Source organism: Spermophilus citellus (genome assembly GCF_964194105.1).
Source record: "Spermophilus citellus genome assembly, chromosome: 17".
In the NCBI taxonomy this organism is placed as follows: domain Eukaryota; kingdom Metazoa; phylum Chordata; class Mammalia; order Rodentia; family Sciuridae; genus Spermophilus; species Spermophilus citellus.
Window position 1 is genome coordinate 37,352,766 of NC_138199.1, and position 17,338 is coordinate 37,370,103.

The 17,338-nt window shown below is 38.2% G+C and overlaps 2 protein-coding genes and 1 long non-coding RNA gene across 5 annotated transcripts in view; 1 reads left to right on the top strand and 2 right to left on the bottom strand.

The window, feature by feature from the left end:
* LOC308636116 (protein SLFN14-like) overlaps positions 1 to 17,338 on the bottom strand; it is a gene marked incomplete at both ends in the record, with an annotated part of 462,924 nt that overhangs the window by 427,156 nt on the left and 18,430 nt on the right. The gene's annotated exons all lie outside the window — the stretch shown is intronic.
* The window catches only part of LOC308636115 (schlafen family member 13-like), a 17,776-nt gene continuing 438 nt past the window's right edge, over positions 1 to 17,338 (bottom strand). Inside the window, exons 2-5 of one of the 3 annotated variants that reach the window (XM_081271231.1) lie at positions 7,507 to 8,484; positions 4,045 to 4,173; positions 1,576 to 2,299; positions 1 to 1,396 (exon numbers count right to left, since the gene is read on the bottom strand). In XM_081271231.1, the coding sequence (XP_081127357.1) occupies positions 607 to 1,396; positions 1,576 to 2,299; positions 4,045 to 4,173; positions 7,507 to 8,467 (2,604 nt within the window). In that variant the 5' untranslated portion in view covers positions 8,468 to 8,484 and the 3' untranslated portion in view covers positions 1 to 606. Of the gene's footprint in view, positions 1,397 to 1,575; positions 2,300 to 4,044; positions 4,174 to 7,506; positions 8,661 to 17,338 lie in introns of all 3 variants that reach the window. The other 2 variants (XM_081271229.1, XM_081271230.1) reach the window with 2 other exon arrangements.
* LOC308636118 overlaps positions 16,530 to 17,338 on the top strand; it is a 12,048-nt gene continuing 11,239 nt past the window's right edge. Inside the window, exon 1 of the long non-coding RNA XR_014019347.1 lies at positions 16,530 to 16,684. This is a non-coding gene — a long non-coding RNA (uncharacterized lncRNA). The remainder of the gene's footprint in view (positions 16,685 to 17,338) is intronic.

The window sequence follows — 17,338 nt, forward strand, 5'->3', positions numbered from 1 at the left end:
TTGAGGCTGCCCTGCACAACTTAGCCGGACCCTGTGTCCAAATAAAAAATAAAAAGGGCTGAGGATGGAGCTCAGTGGTAGAGTGCCCCTGGGGTTAATCACCAGAACCAAAAAATAAATAAATGATAGTATAAAAAAAGAATTCAAGAAACAAATTATGCTTCCACAATGAACAAGTGACTTTTTAACAGACTATCCTTCTTCAGAAAACAAGTGGTAATTGGATAAATGTTTAAAAAACAAAAACTATGTGTAGTCACAATGAAAGAGTCTAGACTTTAAAGAAAGATAGGCTAGAGGAGCTGTTTCTTGTTTTCATGGTTTTCACCCTAAGTCCAGGACAATGGTCTACCCTGCAGGGCAGCTAAAGTTCCCTTGAATGCTATCACCTATCTAACAGGAAGAATGGAACTGGAGGAAACCACAGTCTTTGGAAAGAGTTCGGGGAATAATCTCTGAAAGGAGTAAGCAGGACAGGAGCAGTTCCCAACTCTTAACTCTGCCCTAATCTGAACTGTGAACCAAAGAGAAAAGTTTCTGCAAAACCAAACAGACACAGATATCTCCAGAGCAGTTGTCTTAACCCATTTCAGGTTCAGGTTCTTCTTAAAAGTTATCACAAAACAGAATATAGAGCTGTTGCTTTGCCCTGGAAGCCAGACAGGCCAGAATATTGTTTAAGATAGGAGGCTCGGCTGTTTTTGAATGGATCCCAAACACAATGTTCCTTTCCAGGCCTGAGAACCGACGGACACTGTCCAACACGATGTGATCACTCAATACGCCACTTGCATTGCAGAACTGCACCATCCTTTTCTTCCTCATCGCTCTTAGGAGGTCATTCTGGTAGTTACCCACTTCTTCTGTGGTACTAACAAGCACAGCAATATCTTTGAACATATATCCCTTTTCAAACAGCCCCTTGCAGGTGTCTGCCACAAAGTTCACGATTTGAGTCTGAGTCAAATTTTTCTGAATCTTTAAGATTCCCTGGACATCCCGAACCCATTCAGCTTCAGGAAGCATCTCCAAGGATCTACGGGGGATGTTAGGTGGTGGATTCTTTTTAATTTTCTTCATCAGTTTTTTTAGGTATAGGGCTATTTGATCTGCATTGCGGACCACTCTTGTGAGCTCTTCTCTTGGATACTGGGATGAAAGAGGAGGGAGACCACTAACATCCAAGTGGCTGGTCTGAAAATAGTCCAGAAAGATCCAGAGATTTCCTGGATGTTCCTTTTCCCTCTGAGTGATGGCAACTGCCTTCCCATACCAGTCCCCATCTTCTCTGCGGAAATTCTGAGCTTCATCCACAATGATGTGTTGAATATCTTCAAAGTCCTCCTCCCTCTTCATGAAGGTTTTCCGGGTCACTGCCTCACAGATCTGTTTACTCCTGTAATAACGAAAGTGACACACTCAGTTTTCTTCACTTTGTGAAGGAGAAAAATCACTCTTTTGTGTACCCCTGAATATAGTACTACTGTCACAAATAATTTCTCAAGGAACAAAGTGGCTTAGCAGAAAAATAATCCCTGATTAAATAACATATAGGTATAAGATCTGACTGCTTACCCGATAAAGTTCTTCAAAGGCTGGTTTTCACAAATGTAGAGAATATTACTTTCCTCACAGTGAAACATATTCTTGATCTTCTCCATGATTTTCATGGCCATGACTGTCTTCCCGGAGCCAGGCAAGCCATGGACAAACCAGTGTCTGTTCTTACGGAGGTTTGTTGATAATATCTCATACTGTTGGACTGTGAGCAGATTTAAAATCTCACAGCCAAGCTGGTCACTCAAGAAAGATCTGAAGCCAAGCAGGACAATCACAAGAGCCTGCAGCAAGGCTTCCATTTGCTGAGTGTCTCTAAGGTAATAGGACGAAGGATAATCTACCACACAGCCCGACCCCTCTGTGGTCTCTGGTTTGCTCCTGGGACTCAGGTAGAGAACCTTGGTCATGACACACACTTTCCCAGTGTAGCCACCCATGTTTACCAGCTTCTGCTTCAAAGTAAATGCAGTCTGAGTGCAGTAGGCCTGGCCCTCTGCATCCTGATCCCTGAGAACAGTGTAGAGGATCGGGGGGCTATTCAGAGCAATCAGCAGAGCATCACAGATGACTTCCTGTTTCTCTTGCAAGTCCAGGTCCAGAGCCCAGCTTCTAGAGAAGATCAGAATTCCCTGGGAGAAAGGATGCATTTGCTGACTTATTAACGCCTTCAGTCCTTCATGCTGTGAGAACAGCTCCTTCCAGACGGATTCAGGAGTGTATTGCAAATTTTCTCGTGGCACTACACATAGAAAGAATGATAATTTTGGAGACAAAAAATATATATATTTATAGTAATTATTAATTATATTTAATCATAATTAACTGGTTGATTATGATGATGATGGTTAATGACAGATTTTAAAATATTTTTGTGAATATTATTATATTACAAGGAAAAAGATGCCTTGAAATATCTGACATACCTCATCTACATCCATGTGTCTATTATTTCAATGTCTTGAAAAATTCTCTAGCCTCTGTAAGACACTGATTCCTCTCCTATAAAAGAAAACTCACAGGGCTGGGGTTGTGGCTCAGTGGTAGAGCACTTGCCTAGCATATGTGAGGCACTGGATTCAATTCTCAGCACCACATATTTAAAAAAATGAATAAAATAAAGGTCCATCTCTTTAGCACTATGTTTGTAGAGAAGATGGAATCATGTAAAACCTACCTTTATTTATTTATTTATTAATTATTATTATTATTATTTATTTATTTATTTTTGGTACCAGGGATTGAACTCAGGGGCACTTGACCACTGAGCCACATCACCAGCTCTGTTTTTTTTAAGTATGTATTTTTTTAGTTCTAGGTGGACAGAATACCTTGATTTTATTTTTATGTGGTGCTGTGGATCAAAACCAGTCCCTCTGACGTGCCAGGCGATCACTATACCACTGAGTCACAGCCCCAGTCCTCTAGCTCTATTTTGTATTTTATTTAGAGACAGGGTCTCACTGTGTTAGCAGTTTTGCCATTGCTGAGGCTGGCTTTGAACTCAAGATCCTCCTATCTTAGCCTCCAGAACCTACAAGCCTCGGCCACCAGGCCCTGCCCCGATGTAAAACCTTTGTTGAGCAGGGAATTTCTTGCAGTTCTGAGCTGGAAGACCCTCAGGCTAGGCCCTTCGGTACTCCTGAAGCAGAACCCTTGTTTCTGTCCCTTCCTATCATGGTGTGGCTCTGTCTATCACAAAAGTTTCCCTTTGCTTCAGGCAACAGGAACAATTATGGGAGGTGAGCATAAATTTGCACTTTAGGGTTTAAAACTTATTTCAATGATCATGTGTTCCAAAGAAGGGAAGATGATATTGTTTTTCATCCTGTCGAGATGATATGAAAGTATATATAAGAATCAAGATTTGTAGGGATGGAGTTGTGGCTCAGTGGTATAACTCTTGCCTGGCATGTAGGAGGCCTTGGGTTTGATCCTCGGCACCACATATAAATAAATAAATAAATAAATAAATAAATAAATAAATAAATAAATAAAAGATTTGTAGTGGTTATTTTAAATGCAGTTGCTCCTATTCCTTTGGTAATTGTTTTGCTCATTGTATAAAATGGAGTAATTGAAGGATATGTTTGGAATGGAGCTTTGAAAAACAAATGAACTAGAAAATAAGAAAAGACATTGTTTGTCAATTGTCCTAGGAAGTTTCATAACTGGAAATAATAATCCTGGATTCTACGTGCTGTGCTGCCTTAGTCTATGAGGTCACTGAGGGTTCACTTCCAAACCACCTCTCACCAGGGCTGAGGATGTAACCTAGGTATAGGTTGCTTGCCTAGTATGTGCAAGGCCCTGGGTTTGATCCCCAGCACTGGGGTGGGGGAGTAAATCACCTATCACCTATAAGCTTGGAACAATCACTTTGGACATAAGAATTTGCAGTTTTCAAAACACAAACATGATAACCTGTCTCCCTTTATCATAACATAAAAACTGACTGGTGTCAAGTAGTCAAACCATAGTTAGTACCTGAAAATAAGATTCTCTGGAGATCCTCTTTATGTTCCAGGCCTTTCTTGGAGTACACAGGTCTGCTGAGAGGAGGTGCACTAGATAGGTTCAGCTGAGATTCAAAGTCTTTGGACAAACACAGAAGATCTTCACAAAGAAAGAAAACTCATGTTATTCTGAGATTTCAGTTCATCCCCTCATGTCGGAAAGGGACCTGACCAGTGGGTGGCATATATGATTTTCTTGGTGGTGTGACTTGAGACATGATAGACACAACTCCCCACTCACGTGTCTAGACAGAGTTTTATTGTGTATTAACATGGCCAAAATCTCCCACTGAAGAGCCATTATTTGGAAGTTTGTATCTCTCCATTCAATATTATTCTTCATTCTCGGTCAGGATAGCATTATGTTCCTATGTCTCTCATGATACATAAGACATACTTTTAGTCCCCACATCTGTGTTTTAGTCCCCACATCTGTGTTACATCACCCCTCTATCCTTCACTACCTTCCCTGCACCCAACTCTCATCTCTGTTAAATATTCTATAGTTCCATGTATTTTCTTCTAGTAGTCATTATAACAACTCTAATGATATATTTACTAGTTTAGGGACTGATTAAATGATTATCTTCTTTGATAGACTAAGCTGCATGAAGGTCAGGAACTATGTCTGCTTTGGATCTGTGTAGATATTTCTAGTATAAATATTTCTCAAATTAATGAATGAAAAAATGAATTAACTATAATGCACCAATAAAAAATGTGAGCAAAGAATGAATGAATGAATGAAGGCCTTTAGAAGCATAAACTTTTCCTTACCTTATATCCCCCACAGCATAGAGTACAAGGATCATCACATTTTAGAATTCCAACCAGCCCCTAACAGCAAATGCTTAGGTGAAATTCACTAGCCACATTCTCATTCACTCACTTAAATCACTACTATTTTTCAGGTTGAACCATGACATTACTCTCAGCTTACTGAGGAGAAATATGGGTACAAATCATTTCTTTAAATTTATTTTTTATATAAATTTTTTATAACTTTATTTATTTATTTATTTATTTTTATTGGTGCCAAGGATTTAACCCAGGGCCTTGCATATGCGAAGCAAGCACTCTACCACTGAGTCATAACCCCAACCCCATTTAAATCGATTTTTAAGTAGTTAAAATAAGCTCAATTTATTTTTACATAGACTTTCCAAGACCATGGTAGTTGTGTTTATGAATGTTTACTTCTACCTATCTGGAGTACTTGTGTGAAGCAAAAAGACTTCCATTGAATATATCAGGAACAAGAAACTCATGTAAAAATCTCAATGACAGACAAACACCTGTTTATTCCTAAAGGTATAAGGTATAAAATCAAAGGACATTAGGAACTGCATTATTAAGTTCATCCATTTGTTTTGGAGATGGAAATCCAACAAGCTATTTATGTCACACAAAAGACTGTGTCCCAGATTTTATTTTATTTTATTTTATTTTTTTAAAGAGAGAGAGAGAGAGGAGCTGGGGGTGTGGCTCAAGCGGTAGCGCGCTCGCCTGGCATGCGTGCGGCCCGGGTTCGATCCTCAGCACCACATACAAACAAAGATGTTGTGTCCCCCGAGAACTAAAAAATAAATATTAAAGAATTCTCTCTCTCTCTCTCTCCTCTCTCACTCTCTCTCTCTCTCCCCCCTCTCTCACTCTCTCTTTTTTAAAGAGTGAGAGAGAGAGAGAGAACTTCAATATTTATTTTTTTTAGTTATCGGTGGACACAACATCTTTGTTGGTATGTGGTGCTGAGGATCGAACCCGGGCCGCACGCATGCCAGGCGAGCACGCTACCGCTTGAGCCACATCCCCAGCCCTGTGTCCCAGATTTTATATGATTCTCTGTGTCTCTCCAGGCTTGGCAAATTCTCAATCATTCTAGAAAGACTGAGATATCCCACTAATCCACCAAATTATAGAATGATAAGAAAAATATGCAAACAAGCTTAGGAAGCAATAGTAATGCCAAGTAAGGAAAATTGTTAGAAGCAGAGTAGTAGATCAGGTTATGGCTTGTGCATAGCGGGTGCATGATGATGAGTGGAGGTAAAGACAAATTATTTAGAGCACAAGCAGATCAGGAAGAATGTGACGGTACTGAGGACAGACCTGGCATTGGGAAGGACTTCATCACCCTGAGCTACTTTCAGGTTTTCCTGAACTGCAAAGTCACTAAGGTCTCCAAGGATCAAGACACAGAGGCATCTTAATTTAGGCAGAGGTACTATTATGAGGTTACAGCAAACTTCAATCCAAAGGATTTTAAATATTTCAAGTGGCCAATCCAAGGAAATGGCACTATGCTAGTAAAAGTCTAATAACCAGGTCTAGTTGAGAAAAGATTTTTTCATTTGCAGCCAACTGCTTGTTTCTGTGGTTGTAAATATTCCCACCATGGACAATTTCAAACCATCCATATAATGTCATTAAACGCAGAGTTGGGAAGAAACGCACAGTAACAGGGCTGGTATTGTGGCTTAGTGGTAGAGTGCTTAGCATATGTGAGGCACTGGGTTGGCTTCTCAGTAACACATACAAAAAAATAAATAAAATAAAGGTCCATTGACAAGTAAACAGATATTTTTTAAAAAGAAAGAAATGCACAGTAGCACTCCATTTTATAGTATTTCTACCACACAGACACAGTAGATATAAACGACCACACAAGCATAGATGATAGTAAAATTTAGTAAACAATTATGAAGTGGTGAGTTTGTATTAGTACAGTTGTTTGTAATATACATTATTTAATTGCAATCATATATTAAAACTTAACTACGCCTAGGGGCTAGAGATGTAGCCCAGTTAGTAGAGTGCTTGCCTAGCATGTGTAAGGCCCTGGGTTCAATCCCCAGCACCACCACAAACAAATAAAACAAAAACAAAAACTTAGCCAGGCGTGGTGGTGCACACCTGTATTCCCAGCTCAGGAGGTTGAGACAGGAGGATTGTGAGTTCAAAGCCAGCCTCAGCAATGGTGAAGCCCTAAGCAACTAAATGAGACTCTGTCTCTAAATAAAATACAAGATAGGGCTGGGGATGTCTCTCAGTGGTCAAGTGCCCTGAGTTCAATCCCTGGCCAAAAATAAAAATAACAACTACTCATAATGACAGTGTTTAACAGCCAGCTCTGAAAATTTAAAAAATTTACCTTAGAGCCAATAAAAGCCAGTTCTAGAACATCACTTCAAGGGCAACCATTCCCAAATATTTTTCTTTTCAACTTCTAATGTGGAAAATTTTCACTATTTGACAACTGATTTAGGTTTCTGATCTACCCAACAAAACTTTCTCTTGTATGAAAAGCAAGGTACTTGGAGAATCAAAACACTTAGTAACATTTCCAGAGTTAACAGGAAACAAAGGAAAACTGTAATATGGAGTTGCCCAAGAGGCAGAAAGGACAGGAAAGGAGGAGCTTTCTGCCCCTTACCTGGATCAGCGTCCGTCATGAATACCCATTTCTCAGTTGTCGGGCTGTAGATGTTTTTCCTATCATTCACCATCAATGAACCAGGAGAGTACGTCATCATGTCTACCCATTTCTCAGCTGTCAGGCTGTAGATGGTTTTCCTATCATCCACCATCCATGAAGAGGGAGCTTCTGAGAACACCACACAACAGAATGGTTCCACTTTAATTGCAAAGCAATAACCGTACAAGTCTTCCCCATGAAACACATCTATGACTTTGGTCCTATAAGACAACTGCGTTTCAGAAGAGCAGAAATGGACGATGGGCAACTTTGAAACTGCATCTGCTATGGCTGTCTCCAAAGATGCACAGTCAACCTGGTCTTTTGCACATCCTAGGACTTTCCTACTTTGATCCTCCACCCCAACAAAAAGATAACCTCCACCACTGTTTGCAAATGCAGGGATGTACTCTGGAATTAGGCTTTTTACATATTTTTGTATGTTTTTTGTAGAGAACTGCTTAAACTCTACAGATTGAGACTCAGGAAAAGGTAGGATGTCATCATATTTAAGTCGGTCGCTTTGGAATACTTTGAAAGCAAGATCTGATTCAAAAATGTTCTGATGTACAGCTCTGGGAATTTTACGCGGTGAAAGTCCTTCATGACTCAGACTACATTTTACACTCTTTTTCCTGGTTACTAGGAAATCAAACGCCTCTCTTGACTTCATGAGGATCACAGAAGTGCCAGATCTACGGCGCAGTGAGGAGCTCAGGCTGCAAATGCGAGGCTTCGGGGAACTGTCTTCAGGTGAAGGGGCACTGCTCCAAGATTTAACAAAAATGTAAAAACACTTTCCTTGGTACTTGAATTCGAAGAAAGCCTGCAAATCTGAAGATTGAATAAGCTCTCTCAGCGCCTCTTCCAAGTCCAGTCCGATCTCCACTGGCTGTTCATCTTCGTTTGCCATTTCCATCTGAATCACTCCTCCTCCTGAGTTTAATAAAGCACATGCAGCCTGTAGAATGTTCTCTCTCTCTTGCTCTCTCCGAGTTTTCTGCATCTTGTTTCTGTTTCTTTCACCAAGAGTCACTTTTCCTATGTTGAAGACTAAGTCTGGGTGAGATAAATCCTCCACCAAAGATGAATTATGTTTCTCCATGTTTGTTCTGCAATTGAAAACCATTAAAACATGCATCTCATGTTAATAAAAAAGTAAATTGAGTAGTACACACAAAATGCATTCACTCATTTACTAAAAAATGTTTGTCAAGTTCCTGCTAGGTACTGGGAGCTAGAGATTCAGTGGCAAATCAAGAAAGGGCAGAGCCCCTGCTTCTTGGAGCTTACAATTTTCGAGGAAATATGCTTGAATAAAATAATTGATCAATGTTTGGAAAGTACTCTAAAAGACAAAGCATCAAATATTAACAATCAACCTAATATGAATAAAGAAGGCCTCCTGGTTTAAGGAGCACTCAAGCTAAGATCCAAATTAACCAAAGCTTTAATATCAGAGTGAAATGTGGGAAGTCCTGAAACTAGCAAAGAAAATAGTGTATTAGGGCTAGGGATGTGGCTCAAGCGGTAGCGCACTCTCCTGGCATGCGCACGGTGCTGGGTTCGACACCACATAAAAATAAAAAATAAAGATATTGTGTCCACCTAAAAAAAACCCTAAAAAATAAATATTAAAAAAAGAAAGAAATAGTGTATTAAAGCAGTTAAAGAGACCCAGCATCGTGGTATATGCCTGTAATCCCACTGACTGGGGAGGCTGAGTCAGGAGAATTGCAAGTTGGGGGCCAGCCTCAGCAACTTAGCAAACCCTACCTCAAAAAATAAAGAGGACTGAGGATGTTGCTCAGTGACACAGAGCCCCTGGATTCAATCCCCAGTACCAAAAAATTAAAATTAAAAAAAAAATTTAAAGGCTCAATTAAAAAAAAAAAACAAACAGCAAAGAGATGTTCAGTCTGACCAGAACTTCAGAGTGATGAATGATGTTAGGTGAGAAAAGAAATAGCGAAAGAGGAAGCTCAAAGTTAGAAAAGGGACACTGTGGGCTGGAGTTGTGGCTCAGTGATAGAGCACTTGCCTAGCGTGTATGAGGCTCTGGGCTCAATTCTTAGCACTGCAAATAAATAAATAAATAAATGTCCACTGACAACTAAGAAGATATTTTGAAAAGAAAAGGGACAACGCTCTTAGCAGTGAAAAACTAAGGAAGGATTTTTAAAGAAGGGAGAGTAACACAAAAAGGTAGCCATTAAAAGGCGTATTACAGGGGCTGGGGTTGTAGCTCAGTGGTAGTGCACTTGCCTGGCATGTGTGAGGTACTGGGTTCGATTCTCAGCAGTGCATATAAATAAGTGAATAAAATAAAGGTCTATCAACAACTAAAAATATATTTACGAAGACATGTTACAGATGAAAAACAGATCCATGGTTGCCATGGGCTAAGGGAAGGGGGAAGGTGTGATTACAAAGGGATAGCACATGGAACTATACATCTAGAAATGTTAATTTTACTGTATCATAATTTTTTAAAGGGGCAGACACTTTATTAATTCAGAGTAGAGAACCAATTCAAGAGGGCAAACCAGTAATAAGGATTTGACAATAAATGACACGAGAGATGATGGCCCAGATACCAGAGGTGGCATTGAAGGTGCAAGTAATTTATTATTATATTTATATATATTTATTATTATATTTTCTTTAAAAATGTTAGCATTTTTATACATTTATGTATTATATATATATAATATTATTCAAGATTCAAGGATGAAAAAGATCAATCAGAGTAAAAATTATTTAATAAGGTATTTATAAAGGTAAGGGCAAGGTTGAGGGAAACTAGCAAATTTTGTGAAGCACCTTTCCTTCCGTAAACTTGGAGAGGTAGGAGGTGAAAGAAGAGAGTTATTATGAAAAATTTGTAGGAGAAGGTGACCTAACTGAAGTTATTCCCACCAAAAGCATGTAGAAACCAACTCACAGTCTAATAGAGTCTTTTAGGGAGGAATAAAACACCTCATTCTACTCTTGTATCTTCTAAGCTCATCTCTTTGGTGTTCCTTTCTGATGGGACTCAACAAGAAACCACATAACAAGGGGACTTATCATGCAGCCTACAGCATATGTCTCACCAATAGGTGAAAGATGGAGAAAGGAGCCAATATGGCAGCCATTGGTTACAGGAGGCCACTGAGTATTTGAAATGTGTCTAGTCTGAATTGAAGCGTGTTATGTGTTAAATAGACATTAGATTCCAAAGAATTACTAGGACAAAGAAAATGAACATGAAATATATAACAATTATTTTCTTTGCAAATTATGTTGGTAATCCATTGGGTTAAATGAAAATATATTAAAGTTAATTTCTCTATTTGTTAAAAAAAGAAAGAAGTAAAGGAGAACAAGGTAACATATTCTGTATCTTCACTGTAGTACTATCTATCCATATTTATATGTTGTCAATTTTTATATTTGTTATCAAAGTTCATATAACTATAAAACTAAATAGGGCAAATTGTACCATATATAAATTATATCTCAACAAACATGACTTTAAAAAGAAGCCTAGTTCATGAAGTGTTTTAACAGTATTGGGCACATATAACTACCTGATAATAAATAATGGCTATTATTATGATTCATTAAAACAACCAGCATCAAGCTGTTTCATAGTGGAGTAGGGAGGGGGAGATTGGGAGGAACAGACCAACTTTAGATAGGGCAAAGAGGTTAGAGGGGAAGGGAGGGGGCAGGAGGTTAGAAATGATGGTGGAATGTGATGGACATCATTATCCAAAGTACATGTATGAAGACATGAATGGTGTGAATATACTTTGTATACAACCAGAGATATGAAAACTTGAGCTCTATATATGTAATATGGATTGTAATACATTCTGTTGTCATATATAACAAATCAGAATTTAAAAATTATTAATAATAATATGCCCAGAAAAGGAAAATAAATTAATGGGAAACTCTGGTAGAGTTCTTCAATAAAATAATAAGAGAGATTTTGTCCCATCCAAATACATATTAAGGAAGTTGGAAAAATATTTTTCTCTTAATATGTTTTTGGATATATAGATATATATGTATCTGTATATACACACACATGTATCTATACACACACACAAATATATGTATTTTTTGTTTGTTTTTGTTTTTAGTTTTTGTTGTTTTGGGTACTAGCGATTGAACCCAAGGTGCTTTACTACTGAGCTACATCCCCAGCCCTTTTTATTTTTTATTTTGAGACAGGGTCTCACTAAATTGCTTAGGGCCTCACAAGTTGCTGAGGCTGGCCTCAAACTTGAGACACTCCAGCCTCAGCCTCCTGAGTTATTGGGATTACAGATGTTTGCCACTGTGCCCAACCAGATATGGTTTTAAAAAATATGCAGAGAAACAAAACTAGTGTAATAAAAGATTGAGAACTCAATAACAGAGTTCAATCAATAACAGTAAAACATCACAATAGTTATCAAAATTTTATGAAGTACCTGGTTCCATTGGGTTTACTGGAGAAAATTTTTTATTTTCAAAATCCTATAATAATTACATTATTAAATATATACCATTGGCCACATAAAAATATGGCATACTACAAAATTCAGTCTTATCCTGGGCTTTAAAATTTTCATAAATATTATGACAATAATCCTTTTACTTGTATTTCCCTTTCCTCTGTGGTCTTTAATAATATTACATTTTTATGAATTATGGTCATCAAATGAACAGAATTTTGCATTGTTTTATCTATCATTTCTCCAATTTTTGGAGAAATGTTGTCACATTTATAATTATATATTTCAAAGGCCACATTACATTTTGCCAAGCATAGGCATGTCAATTGGTCATTTCTCAACTGTGAAATTATTATTAATCATAAATTATAATCATAAATCATTTACTCAACAAATATTAATCAGACATCTATCATTTACCTGGCACTGTGCTAAATCCAGAGAAAACAATGGTGAACAAAGCAAATGTGGTCCTTGCTATTGAGAGCTTGCTGTTTAGGGGAGGTAGAAAGTAAATAAGCAACTACTATGTGAGATAGTTTAGATCATCAAGGGAGCTTAAGATGGTAAAGTAGGACAGAAGAAGCTGTACACCCTGAGGAATTTGCAGGAAGCAGGATTATTGACTACAGGATTCAGAGGTGGCTCTTGCCTAAGAATTCTTCCTCTGAACAATGAGTATAGAAATTCTTTGAACGTTATACCCAGTTTGGTGGAGGGCAGCTAGCAGGTTCATATGACAATCGTGTTTCATTCCATCCTCTAAACAGAGGTTTCAAAAGTTTTTCTTTTTTTTCCCTGCAAACCTGACATTCATTAAAAAAAAAATTTAAAAAAAAAGAGGAAACTACCAACTACAATGCCCTTCTGCAGAAGTTTTTGCTGATAGAAAGCTTTTTGAAGAAGAGGAACTTCCATGTTACAAATATAGTGGGGGTTTCTGCTTAATTATGGTAAGGGTCTTCTGGGTGGGGAGTGGTCTCTGGCCTGCTTCAATGGAACCACACGGTAAAGCTGTCAATTGTCCCTCAAATTGACATGTAGACTTGACAAAATTTTTATCAGAATCCCTGGAAGACTTTTTTTTACATATAGACAAAATTATTCTGATTTTTTTATGGGAAAGCATGGAAACTAACACAATAGCTAACATGATATTTCTAAAAAGGAGAATAGAGTGGTGTTGATATTGTAGCTCAGTGGTAGAGCACTATGTGAGGCACTGGGTTTGATCCTCAGAATCAGAAAGAAAGAAAGAAAGAAAGAAAGAAAGAAAGAAAGAAAGAAAGAAAGAAAAAGGAAGGAAGGAAGGAAGGAAGGAAGGAAGGAAGGAAGGAAGGAAGGAAGGAAGAAAGAAAGATGTTAAGGTATTGTGTCCATCTACAACTAAAAAAATTTTTTTGAAGGAATAGTACACAGAAGAATGATTCTAGAACTTTTTCCTTAAAAAAATAATAAAGTATAAGAAATCACTCTATCTCATATTAAGATTTACTATATAGCCAGTGGCACAAGACTGTAATCCCGGTGGCTCAGAAGGCTGAGGCAGGAGGATCAAGAGTTCAAAGTCACCTTAAACAACTCAGGGAGACCCTGTCTCTAAATAAAATAAAAGGGGGAGGGGCTGGAAATGTTGCTCAGTGATTAAGCAAGCTTGGGTTCAATACACAGTATCAAAAAAAAAAAAAGATTTACTATATAGCTCCACTATATATAGAGTGTGATACTGGCAAGCAGTACACATAGATTAATGGAACGGAACAGAGAACCCAGAAATAGTCCAATGCAAGATAGCTAACTGATTTTTGGCAAAAGCATAAAAATAATTTAATAGAGGATGAATGGTCTTTTCAAAAATGGTGCTAGAGCAATTTAGATGTACACAGGAAAAAAATCAAACCAAAACCTGGTGCAATAGCACAAGACTAATACCAGATACTTGGAGGTTGAGAAAGGAGGATCACAAGTTCAAGATCAGCTTGGGCAACTTAGCAAGACTGTCTCAAAATAAAATAAAAGTAGTAAGGATATAGCTCAGGGCTTGACTACCATGCATGAATGAGGCCCTGGATTCAATCCCCAGTACCACAAAACAAACAAAGATTAAAACTAACCCTCACATCTTAAACAAAAATTAACTCAAAATGGATTGTAAAATTATGAAATATTTACAACAGGTGAATGGTTAAATAAACTGTGGTCTATCTATATCACAGAATATCACTCAGAAATAAAAAGGAACAGACTCTTGATTCACAAAACAACTGGATGGATTTTAAAGACACCCTGAGTGAAAAGAGTCAATCTCAAAAGGTCACATGCTGTATTATTCTATTTATATAACATTCTTGAAATTACTAACCTATAGAATAAAAATTAATAAAAATAAATTAAAAAGAAAGATAGAAAAGAGCTGGACATGGTGGCGTGGGAGCCTGTAATTTCAACAACCTTGGAGGCAGAGAAAGGAGAATCCTGAGTTCAAGGACAGCCTCAGCAATTTAGTGAGGCCCAAGGAACTCCATGAGACTCTGTTGCAAAATAAAAAGAAATAAAAAGAGTTGGGATGTGGCTCAGTGGCTAAAATGGTCCTGGATTCAATCCCAGGTACAAAAAGAAAAGAAAGAAATGAAGAGGTATTCACAGAACCGCAACTAATGAGAAGATGGCTTGGCCTCAGAGTAGTCAAAGAAATGTATAGAAAGACAAAGATACCATTTTGTTTCCTTAGACTAGCAAGTATCTATAAGCCTAGCAAAACGAAGCATTTACCAAGATGTAGAAAAACTGGGAATCTTCATCATTTGTAGCTATATAAAGTTGTGCAACATCATGGAGAGAAATTGGTTGATATCTATGAAAAGGTTCTCCAGATTTTCAGAATATATGTTTTTGTTTGTTTGGTTGGTGGGTTGGTTTTTGTTTTTCAGGAGAAACTTGAGCTATATTGACTGGGAAGCTGTGATCCATTTGGATTTTTGAAGTTATTTTTTGCAAGTATGTGAAAAGACATTTGGTTATTTTATCAACACTAATTAAAGCACATACTTGTGAAAGCACCAATTAGTGAATTTGCTCAATTTTAATGAGTTATATCCAGAAATCTTTACGGAAATGGGACACAAATAATATGTAATTATGAATAATAATCAGATGGATAATTGAGAGATGTTTGCTGCTCTGCGATAGGAAAACAATTACCTATAACATATTTATTTTCCCAAACAGACACATATATTCTGGATATTCTCTAATCATTAATTGGCATATTTATTTTAACAACATAAATATGTTAATATCCGATTTTTTTTTTAGAACTACTTCAGTCTGTGTTCACAAGAAAATATGGAAGACAATAAACAAAGTGTTGAAACGTAGGGGAAAGAAATGAGTACAGGAGGCAGTCCACTCCTGATTCCAGGCCTGAGCAACCAGGCTTGCTTCTTCACATGTGAGATTTAGGATGGCATTGGACTTGGGGGCCAGGTCTGAGGATGTAGGTCTCCTCCTTGCAGTGTGTGTTACTGCTGGTTACTGATGAGAGTCCTGCCCCCTCACATGTTGAAGTACAACATTAGGGAAGCTCTCTGAGACAAGCATATACAGCAGAGTTTATTTATTTTTTTTTTTAGTCTGTCAATTAAATTTTTATAGGAGCTTCTGAATAATCCATTTTGTCTGACTTAATTAAATTATTTTTTTTTTATTGGTTGTTCACAACATTACAAAGCTCTTGACATAACCCACTTCATACATTGGACTGAAAGGAGGTAACATATGGGCTGGGGTTGTGGCTCAGCTTTTCATAGAGATCAACCAATTGGGTAAGTGTGCCTTCTCTCTCTCTCCCTCTCTCCCTTTTCTTTTCTTTTTTCTTTTTGAAGACATGGCTGCATCTGTATTCCTTTACATATGTCTAGAAGTTGTTAAAAATAAATAACATACCAAAACAATGTTTTAACACTAGTAATATTCACTGAAAGAAGCATTATATGTCACGCCTAAATATTATTAAGGAGCAGGGTTTGGTACATAATTTTGAAGTTCAATAAAAAATGAAAATTCAAAAATTATGATGTCATTTTATTTTTTTAATTTTTTATTTATTTCTTAGTTTTTGGCAGACACAACATCTTTGTATGTGGTGCTGAGGATTGAACTTGGGCCGCACACATGCCAGGCAAGTGTGCTACTGCTTGAGCCACATCCCCAACCCCAATGCTGTCATTTTAAGACAATGATAGTGGAGCATTAAACCAAGTGGCTTTCTCTGTGAACGTGCAGAGATCCTACATCCATAAAGCCACATCTCACAAAGCAGCAGTATTCCAGCTGCTTGATTGCCAAGTTTCAGCTTCCTGGATCATGAAAACTAGAATTTTCTGGCCCCGTTTTTTAAAGTTTCGATTTCTCAGAAAGTGAAATTAGCATGATCCCGCCCCCACCCCACCCCCCTGAAGCTCAAAAGAAAACAAGGAGTGCAGACGTGCTCTAATCTGCTATCTTGAACCTCCCTCACTTAGGTAACTTCTTCACAGGCTTCCCTTCCCGCCAAAAGCACCTTTATATCTTCTGGGGTCTCAGACCTCAGCCAGCTTGCTTGGGACTGGAAGCCTGCCTCCTGTATCCCTGGCCTCAGCTAAAAAGTAAGTCCTCTTCTAACGACCGGTTCTCACTGTGTATTCGGTGCAATTAAGAAAAGCATGGGGCTGGGGTTGTGGCTCAGTGATAGACCGCTTGCCAAGCACATGCGAGGCCCTGGGTTCGATCCTGAGCACCACATAAAAATAAACAAAATAAAGGTCTTTTTTCCAACTGCAACTGTGATTTTTTTTTCCCCTCCAGACTGAGAATGGAACCCAGGGGCGCTTTACCACTGAGCTCCACCTCCAGTCGTGATATTATTTTTTTATTTTGATACATGGTATCGCTCATTGCCGAGACCGGCCTCAAACTTGCCATCCTCTTCCCTCAACCTCCAGAGTCTTGAATCCCACGCAGCCTCTTGAATCGCTAGGATTGCAGCAGCATATCACCGTGCCCGGCACACAGTGGATTTTCATTTTAGAGTTTTTCATTTTAGAGTTCTGTGAACTCTTTTTTTTAATATTTCTTTTTAGTTGTACACAACACCACTACTTTATTTATTCATTTTTAAACGTGGTGCTGAGGATCGAACCCAGCGCCAGGCATATGGCAGGCGAGTGCTCTACCGCTGAGCCGCAAGCCCAGCCCCCGGGATCTCTAAGACCGTTCCTTCGGTTGAATAAGCGTGGCGTGGTTCTTTCCAGACAATCTGT